This window comes from Talpa occidentalis, unplaced genomic scaffold (genome assembly GCF_014898055.3).
Source record: "Talpa occidentalis isolate TD23 unplaced genomic scaffold, MPIMG_talOcc4v2.1 talOcc4.3, whole genome shotgun sequence".
In the NCBI taxonomy this organism is placed as follows: Eukaryota; Metazoa; Chordata; class Mammalia; order Eulipotyphla; family Talpidae; genus Talpa; species Talpa occidentalis.
The window spans coordinates 145,822,562-145,832,712 of NW_023603184.1; the positions used below are offsets into that span (position 1 = coordinate 145,822,562).

At 55.0% G+C, this 10,151-nt stretch overlaps 1 protein-coding gene across 1 annotated transcript in view; it reads right to left on the reverse strand.

Annotated features, from left to right (window-relative positions):
• Positions 1–2,022, reverse strand: part of DNER (delta/notch like EGF repeat containing) — a 249,442-nt gene extending 247,420 nt beyond the window's left edge. Inside the window, exon 1 of the mRNA XM_054700131.1 lies at positions 1,762–2,022. Within this exon, the coding sequence (XP_054556106.1) occupies positions 1,762–2,022 (261 nt within the window). The remainder of the gene's footprint in view (positions 1–1,761) is intronic.
• Between the last annotated feature and the right edge of the window lie 8,129 nt (positions 2,023–10,151).

A 10,151-nucleotide genomic window follows, 5' to 3' on the forward strand; every position in this document is an offset into this window, starting at 1 on the left:
GCCCTGCTCAGGGGAGCGGCGTCCAGACCGCGAGATGCCCTCCAAGGGGCGCTGGACAGGACGCCGGGGTCTGGCCTGGCACCCGTGGGCTGTGCTGGGTCCTGCCCCTCTGCTCAGGGAGGTGCCGTGTCCCCCGCCGCTGCTGAGCACGCACCCCAGCATGTCCGCGTCTTCGCGGGGCATCTCCAGGGAGCCCTGGAGCGCGCGTTCCCTTTCTTGAAGATGTTGGCATCTATCTTCACCTTCACACGCGCACGCACACATCCTGGCCGCTGAGTCCCCTTCCCGGTCGCTTTCCCACTTACACGAATCCGCACTTCCCCTGACCTCTGCCCATTCCGTCCACACGGAGCCCACATCGGCTCCTCCTTTCGAGGCGGGAATTAGCTCACGCAGGGGAAGCTGTGGCAGAAGCACGCGGCCAGCTCCTCCTGCAAAAGCCACGTCCTCAGCCAGCCACGGGGAAACCAGGGAGCAAGACCGTGTCCTGGTGGCCAGAGCAGGTCCAGCCGGCATCTCTCCGGAGTCCTGGTGTCCCACATTGACTTGAGGGTCATTCCACTCACACTCACACGCTCACACTCACCCACACACACACACACACACACACACACACCCCATCCTTTGAGGGAACTAAATACAGCTTCTCAGGGCCGGTTAACAAAGAGGACAGTCCCAACCCTGAGAAGCTCCGGTGGATTATGTGCCACTAAAAAAAAAAAGGCTGCTACGTTCCAGCAATAAGCCCGGCTGTCAAGGTCAAGCTGCTCGAGTCCATCCACCTCTATAAACGCGTATCTCCAGTCTGGGGGGGCGACGGGGGGAGGAGAGACCTTTCCACCCCCAAAGAAATGCGCCCATCTGAGTGATCTCGAAGGCACCTGGAGCATTTTACCAAATGTTTGTGAAACAAAGCTGCCCCCTCTCAGCCCGGGACGCGAGCGTGCGGCCCCTCGCTCCATCGCCTGCTGGAGCCGGGTCCCGCCCGAGCCACTGTCTCCCGCCCCCCGCCCGGCCGAGCCCGGCCCTCCCCGCCCGCACACCCGGCCCGGCGGTGCCCTGCGAGGGCAGGTGTGTCTCGCCGCGGGCCTCTGGGCTCCGAGCTCCGCCCGCGCCGCCGGCCGCCCCCTCCTGGCCCTGCCCGGGCTCCCCGCGGCCGCCCCGCCCGCTGCCCGCCGCGCGCCCCGCGCCCCCGCGCGTCCAGCCCCGAGGCCGCCCCGGCCCGCGCGCCCCGCGCCCCGCAGCCCCCGGCCGCCCCGGCCCCTCCGGGGCTCGCGGAGGGCGAGTCGCCGGCCGCGCGGGCGCCGCTGCCCTCCCGGGCTCGGCGGCCAGGGCAGCGCCCTCGGGGCGCGGGAAGGGAGGGAAGCGCCCCGCACCCGGCACGAGCCGCCGTCGCCCCCACGGCGCGCCCTCGGCCCGCGCAGCGCCCGGCGGGGCGGGGAGGGGCCCCTGGACAGCGACGGCCTCGGGGGGCACTCGGGGCGGCTGCTCCGCGCGGCCCCGGCGGGCACGGGGAGCGGGGCTCGGCCTGGGCCGGGAGGGGCGCGCCAGCGGGTCGCGCCAGAGTGCGGGGCTCAGGGGCGGCGCGCCCCGACCGCCTCAGGCCGGCGCGGCCGGAGAAGCGGGGCGAGCGGGGACGCGGCACCCCAAGGCGGGCCGAGGGCCGCGGCCGTCCCTCCCCCCGAGACGCCCGCCAGGCGCGCCGGGGCCGCGCCGAGGGGCAGAGGCGCCGGGGTCCGGCCGGCCCCCGCGCGCACTCACCTGGCAGTCGGCGCCCGCGAAGCCGGCGGGGCACGTGCAGCTGTAGCCGGGCTCGCCCGCGGGCGCGGGGGGCTGCGGGCCGGGCGCGGGGCGCGGGGTGCACACGCCCCCGTTCCGGCAGGGCAGCGCGGCGCAGGGCGCGGCGGGCAGGGGCGCGGCGGGCACCGGGCCGGCCCGGCAGGCGCCGCGGAGCCCCGCGCCGAGCAGCAGCAGCAGCAGGGCGGGCGCGGGCGCGGGCGCCGGGGCGCGGCGGGGCGGCATGGCCGGGAGGCGCGGGCCGGAGCGGAGCGGGGCGCGGGGCCGGGCGCGGGGCTGGTGGCGGCGAGCGCAGCTGCGCGGGGCCGGCGCCTCCTGCAGATGCGGGATCCGCGGTTCCCGGGGCAACGCCGAGGGCGGGGCCGGCGGGGCGGGGCCGGCGGGGGGCGGGGCGGGGCGGGGCGGGGGGACGGGGGGCCCCCACGGGGCCGGAGCGCAGGGAGCGGGCGGGCGGCCGGCGCCCCGGGCCTGGGGGCACGGGCGGAGTCGCGGGGGCGTCCCAGCCGAGGGGCGCAGCGCGGCCGCGCGGCTGGGGGTGCTGGGGTGCCGGGGCGCCGGGGCGCGGGCGGCCGCGGGGAGGCGGGGCGCCGAGGGTCGGCGCAGGCGCGGGCGGGGCCGGGGGGCGGGGGCCGGGGGGCGGGGGGCGGGGGCCGGGCCGGCTGCAGGTGCGAGAGGCGGGGACGCCCCCTAGGGCCCGCCGGGGGCGCTGCGCCGCGCGGGGAGGGGCGGCCCCGGCGCAGAATCGCGGAGCCCCCGGCGGGCGCCCGGTTACCTCGCTTCCCGGGCTGCGCCCCCGCCCCGGCCGGCGCCCCCTCCCCGCGCCCCCTCCCCGCCCCGGCCGGCGCCCCCTCCCCGCGCCCCTCCCCGCGGCGACGGCGCGCCCCTGCCGCGGGCCTGTCCGTGGTGCTGACCGCGGGTTCCTCCCGGGCGGGGCCGGCGCGGGCGAGGCCGAGGCTCGGGGGCCGAGGGGGCGCGGGTCGGAGCCGAAGGGGAAACTGAGCCCCGCCAGGCCAGGCGGGAGCCCAGTGGGCCCCTTGACCCCCAGCCCGGAGCTCTGCAGGCGCGACTCGGGGGGGCTCGCGGAGACCCGGCAGGACCCCCGCGGGGCGCGGGGCGCGGGGAGCGGCCGCCGGGCCCCGAGTGGGCGCGGGGCTTGCCCGGCCCGGCCCCCCCCGGCCCCCGAGGCCGCCCCCGCCTCGCGGCTTCCCGCCGCCTCGCCTTTCGGGGGGCCGTGCGAGAAGAGAAAAACGAGGCTTGGGTCGACCGTTTGGGCAAAAAAATTTAGGGCGCACAAAAATAGTTTTGTGACAACTGGGCCGGCGTGAGGGGGGCGAGGCCTCGAGCTGGGAGCCCGGAGCCGCCGGGCCCCGACGGGGCGGGGACGAGCTGGGCCCCCGTGCGCCCTGCACGAAGCCGCGTCCCAGGCGGGCGGCCGCGGCGCGCGTGGACCGGCGCCCCCCAACACCTGCGCGCTTCACCCCGCCGCGAGGAAAGACTCTGAGGACGCGCCGCGTCAGCGCCCTCTGCTGGCCCCCGCGCGCCCTGCAGGTGCCCCGGCGCGCGCCCCGGAGGGCGCCCCGAGTCCTGGCCCTGCTCCGACCTTTCATCCCGGAGTAACGCATCAGCGCTGCCCACGCTCCTGTCAGCGCGCGCGCGCGCACACACACACACACACACGCACGCACACACGCACACACAGACACACGCGCACACATACACAGACTCACGCACACGCGCGCGCACACACACAGACACACACGGTAGAAAATGGAGTGTACCAGGGGCTGTGAGCTGATGAAAAGCTCACCTCCATGTACTGTACTTTTCACAAATCAACCTCCCCGTGTGAATTTCGTATGACTTTGGAACATGGGAGAACTCACCATCACGTCATGGCAGCAATGCTGATTTCTGAATTTTCCAGATAATGTTGGGCTTTTAAAAATTATTCTGTCTTTAATCTTTAAAGGTCATAGTGTCGCAGACACAATAAAAGATCATTTCATTTTCCTCCAAACTAAAAAGGAAGACTGGATCTCCCAGCTCTCTTGCTGATAGGTGTCCTCATGTGATTCGTTCTGATCAATTGATTAGTTCTGATCAATAGAACATGGCATCATGTGCCATAGTCCCTGAACATTCATGACCAGTGTGTTAAACATCATTATTACTATCATTAGTCTCAGAGTTTCCTGTGTGTTATGAAGGCGGATCTTGTGCTTGGCTGACATCTGCAAGACCCCCAAATACCCAGCTAAAGGGTACAAGTAATATATGATGTTATGTCACCTTGTCTTATTAACAGAGGTCATTAAAATACGGTTGATGCTATGTTTAAACAACAGCTGAAAGCTCTCTTATCCAGACTTTTGGCTCACATTGTTCCAAACACACAGAACTTGAAATCTTCATCCTAACCCATCTCATTTCCTTATTTCCTTTTTTGATAGAGACCTAATTAATAAGTCAAGGACACATTATCTAAATGAGTCTTGAATTCATCAAATAATGTGATAAAAGTTTTCATGGTCACCTTATGGAAAAAGTATACTCAAAACCATTTAAACAGTTGTGATCTGGACATCCTAGGATAGAAGACCTAGCATGTCTCAGACCTAGTCAGAAGACCACCAGATGAGAGGAATTTGTTAGGGAAATGCTAAAGATGCTCAAATTTTGACAACTAATATAACGTGTACTGGAATGAAGTTGGAAAATTATTTCTACCAGTTAAATGCTGAGCTAAAATAAATAAAATAGGGGCCTCCCCCGTGGCACAGGCAGTTGAGTGCAGTGCAGTGAGGCTGTCCGCAGCCTCTACAGCGTGGGTTCAATCCCGGCCAGCCAGGGAGATACCTACATGGCGCGGTGGACCTCTCCTGTCTCACCCACTGCTCCCCTCAGCAGTGTAGTTTGGTCAGTCTGCTGTTTCTGTTCCCTGAGCTGTCTCTGGTGAATCCTCTCACCCTCCCGCACATCTGGCCTGTATCCCAGTTCTTGTATGCATGAATAAATCAATCTAAAAAAATAAATAAATGAATAAATACAATAGGATATGAGGTGATGGGGAATGATAGTCCCATTGTCCTTACTGCCATTTGCCCATATTTCTACCTTCCCTCCTGTGTGTGTCAGCTGTGTGATGTAGACACTGTCTTGTGTGATGTGAGTCACGTATGTACGTGTAGATGGATAACGTGATGCACAGTGCCTGCAGGATGTTCATGGATTGTTGGGGGACACAACTGGAGGGTCTTAGGTTTTTGCTCATTTGCTTTCTTTGTAAGGTGTACTGTTACCCTGACTTGCAACATTGCAGGATGTGAAATGGGGTGGGCCTTTGACAGTCTTTTCTGAGAAGGAAGATGTAGCATTGCGGAAGCTGGATCACTAAGTGTGGCTGGGTAGCAACAGACGCAAGGAGACCCCCACTCCTCTGAATCCCCATTTTCTCATAGTGCCTTCTCTCTGCTCCCCTTGTCTCCTGTGCAAAAAAGTGATCAAGAGGCAATGAAAAAATGTAAATACTGAGTACGTGGGAGTTGTGTCTTTGAAGTGCCGTCATGAAGAATAAACGTGATTTGCAGGCATTGCAGCCACAAGCGCCAGAACTATTATCTTATTCCTTTAATTAGTAGTACCCCTTTTTCAGTTGGTCACTTACATGTTTTAGTATATACATCCAGCTTATTTTACTTGGAATTACCATGAACAATTCCCAAATGCTATGTTTAAGATAGGTTCATATTTACTTTCTTCCCCCTAGACTTGCTCTGATTTTAATTAAACCACTATTCTAGTTGCTTAAAAGTTTTAATTTCTTTTACATTATCATTCTGATATCAAGTGGATCTGGGGAAGGTTTAAATGAGAAGTCTTGAATAAAAAGATAGCAAGAAAGCATAACTTCCCTGCATAAATATTTCATAAAGCACTTGAACTACCACCACATGGAAATCAGATCCTCTTGTGGAGATGCCTGAGAACTTGAGAATTATGTTAAACTCAACATGGTTTTTAGTGCCAGTATGTTGTTATTTTGAGGAATGTGCCATACTGGAACATCGACATATTACTAAGAAGGATGTCTCATCAACTGGCTTGCAAATAAGGAGGTTTAGTTCAAGACCTCTCTTTTGCTCCTGAATTCTGTCTGTGATCTTGAAATACCAGGAACCCTTGGAAGTTCCAGGTTCTCATTGGCTTTGCCAACATGAAAGCAGTTCCTGTTTTAATTGCCATATGCAAGATGTTTCCATGAATGGTTTACGGAAGTTAAGAGTTTATTCTCCCCGGGGGGCCTCCCTGGTGGCCCAGGGGTTAAGTCTCAGCATAATCACCCCTGTGGCCTGAGTTCGATCCCCAACCAGGGAGCTACCCACATGGTGGAGCAGACCTCTCATGTGTCCCCGCTGCTCCCCTCAGCAGTGTATTTCCCCAGAACTGATAACCTAATGAACTGCACAGTTATCAGCAGAGAATCTTCTGCCTTGGCCACAGATGCAGTTTGAACTATCCACGCGGAATTATCACCAGCATCTATTGTTTCCCCCCTCTGCTATCCCTCCTTCTTCGGGTAACTGGGCTCCAATTTTACTTTGGAGGAACAAACCCTATCCAACTCTCAGCCCAGGAAACAAACCCCAAGGAAACTCGGGGTGGGGGGGCCCTTCTTGACACTGATCTTAGCCGCGCATCTTTCCACGCGACCCCAGAAGCACAGGCAACAATAGAAACAAACAGACACGTGGGATTAGCACCAAGAGGTTCCTGCACAGGAAAGGCACAATTCCATGCAAACAGGACCTGTGGGCTGGGAGAAACTATTCGCAAGCTGTAGATCTGATGAAAGATTAATATCCACAATGTATAAGGAACTCAGACAACTCAATAACAAATAACAATAATAATAATATAATTAAGAAATGAGCAAAGGAACTAAATAGGCAGTTCTCCACTGAAGGCTACAGAGGACCAACAGGTATATGAAAGGTGCTCAGTCACCTGCCCTGACCATCACTCCTGGTCAGGCGAATGCAAATCAAAATCACGAGGAGGTGTCATACCATACCTGTTAGGGTGCTTGTTATCAAAAAGGCAAAAGGAGAGCATGTGCAGAAAGGGGACTCTTGTGCTCCGTTGGTGGGAATGCAAATTGTGCAGCCACTGTGGGAAACGGCATGGAGGGTGCTCAATAAATTAAAAACAGAGCTATCATACGATCCAACAGTCCTTGCCCTGGTTAGATACCCAGGGGACTTGAAGTCAGGATCTTGGGGGGGCTACCCGCCCATGTGTGTAGCAGCAATACTCACAATAGCAAAGATACGGATCCTAAATGCCCATCAATAGACAAATAGGGTGATGAAACACATGCAACAGAATATTATGCAATTGCTAAGAGGAAGGACATTTTGTCACTTGTGACAATATAGAGGAGCTGAGAGAACATTATGCAAAGTGATGGAAGCCAGACACAGAAGGACAGCTACTACACCACACCACTCATGTGAGGAATCGGCAACAGTCAAACTCTTAGTGCAAAGTGTGGCATGGAGTTGCCAGGGAGGGAGCGGGGAACAGGGAGGGAGGGATTAGTCATGGGGTATGGAGCTTCAGATCTGGAGGTGAATGAGTGGTGGAGGAGACTGCACAGACAGCATACAGCATGCTTGCACACTTGAACTTTGCAAAGAGAGCGGCTCTTGTGTTCGGTGTTCTTTTCACCAACAACACTAGCAATAATGGCAGGAGGAAAGTTCTGGAGGTGGTGGAGATGTTTATGCTGTAGATTGTGGTGATGGTCTCATAGATAAGTACTTCTCCCCAAACTTATCAAGTTGTATGTATTAAATACACAAAGCTTTTAAAATATGGAAACAACCTAAATGCCCAAAAGCAGACAAATGGATCAAAGATATGCGGTACAGTTACACCATGGAATACTACTCAGCAATCAAAAAAGATAAACACGTGCAGTTTGCAGCAACACGGGTGGAGCTGGAAGGGATTACGCCCAGCGAAATAAGTCAAAAGGAGAAAGAAAAATATTGAATGGATTCACTTATAGGAGAAACATAGGGAAACCATCCAAGGGATCAGAAAAAAAAAAAGAAGACAAAACTAGCAGGCAAACTATGAATCCGAGACATTCAGAAGGGGAGGGGAGGGAGAGGGATCAAAACTGCAGGAAAGAACACAAGAGTCTGTGGTGATGGTTCACGGGTGTGTTGATTTCTCCTCAGAGGAGAAATCAAACATTGTACAAAAATGAACAACGAGGGCCTCCCCTGGTGGCACAGTGGTTGAGCGCTGGGCTGCAAAGTTGCCCGCAGCCTCTGCAGCGCTGGTTCGATCCCCGGCCACTGGGGAGGGTCCCATAAGGCGCACAGACCTCCCTGCCGCCCGCTGCTCCCCTCAGCAGTGTACTTCGGTCCTTCTGCCTGCTCTGCTCCCCGCTCTGGCTCTGGTGAATTCTCTCACCCTCCCGCGCTTCTGACTGTACCCAGTGCTTGTATAAATAAATAAATAAATCTTAAAAAAAAAAAAAAACGATGTGAAAATATATAAATTAAAATAAAAATAAATGAATAAATACAGCTTTTATTTGTCAGTCATACCTCAATAAAGTAGTTTTATAAATCAATAAATGTAAAAGTGACATCACCCCCAGATCCAGGAGTAACCATGGACCTGGCTTGAGGCTCCCCTAGCAACCACTGCAGTCATGTTCCTTTTGTAGACTATTAACCACTGACACCAAAATTCAACAAAGGTAGCAGATACCCAAAAAGTTGATGCAGAGATCCCTTCAAAATTAACAAAACAATCCAGCAAATGGTGAGATACATAACATGTCTACATATAGATATATGAAATGACCATGTAGGATCTACTTCCAGAATAAAAGCACAATTAAATATGAGAAAATCAATACCTTATTATACTTTAGTATTCAGAGAGAGACCTAAATATTTATGAGAATGTCAGTATGTGCTAAGAGTTGAATGAATTGCTCAATAGATGGGATTGAGACCACTGAGTCACCACGTGGAAAAGAGAATAGCATTGAGTCCATACCTCACAACTTACAGCTAAATCAACTCCAGATGGACCCAAAATTTAAGTGGAACTAAATAGTGAAGCCATAAAAATACAAGAAGAAACCAAGACAGAATACTTTCATAATCCAGGCGTGTGGCACATATCCAGAAGCCATTAATGAAAAGATCAAAACATTTGTCAATATAAAATTACAAAATTTCACATGGCAAAAATCACCATATGCAAAGTGAAAACACTGAGGAGTCTTTGCAACTTTTATCAAAATCAAAGGGCTAATTTCTGTACCATGGAGAGAAGTTACATAAATCAATAAGAAAGATTATTTACAAACTTCAAAGATCTCTATCCCTTAAAGCAGTACCTACCTCCCAAAGTGTGTTTCACGATAGAACACTGGTCCTAGTAGATACTAGCAGCCTGTGATTACTTATAAGTCATCATTTTTATTGTGATGTTAATAGATACTGTTTGATTGCCTTCCTTCTAGCTTCATCTGTTTATACTCCCACCAGAAATGTGTAGATTCCCTGTTTTCCTCTCCAGCATAGGTTTTATCAAACTTTTGATCTTTGAAAATCAATCAGGTGAAAAAAGACATCACAGTGTAGCTTTTAAGTACATTTCTTATCATGAGTCGAACTGTCTTTTCATATTATTCAGAGAGATTTGTATTTTCATTTCTATGGGTTGATTGTCCTAAAAACCAAAGCTGCCCACTCTGTATACAGCTGAGGCCCAAGATGGGAACTGTCACCGCCCCCACACACACCACACACACAGCCTGCCGGCCACGAGACTCACCACTAACGTGACATTTCTATCCCATGGTCTGCCCTGTCATCGCCTCCTATTCCAGGACACTTTATTCACTAAAGAAGTTTCTCGAAAGACCTATCAATTTTTTAATAAAAACCACCAACATTCTAGTCCCTAAGACACTTTGCCTTGACATAGTCACCATGCTGCCCCCACCCATCCAAATCCTGTTGCACCTGATTCTTCCCCGAACCCCATCAAGCACATCGAAAGCGCTGCCGAGGGGCTTGACCAAGAGGGAGGAGTCAAAGGTGACCCTAAAATTCAGGTCCTGAGCTACTGAATAACTGCAATTGTCATTTCCTGGGGTGATGAGGAAAGGGGAGGGCAGCAGGGGTCGGGGGTGCCAGCAGTGACTTGGGTAGATGGACGGCGAGGCCAGCGGTACAGGCAGGGGTGAGTGACAGGTGACAGGAGTGAGCAAAAGAAGGGAGAAGAGGGATGCCAGGGGCGGGAATGATACTGAAGATGAA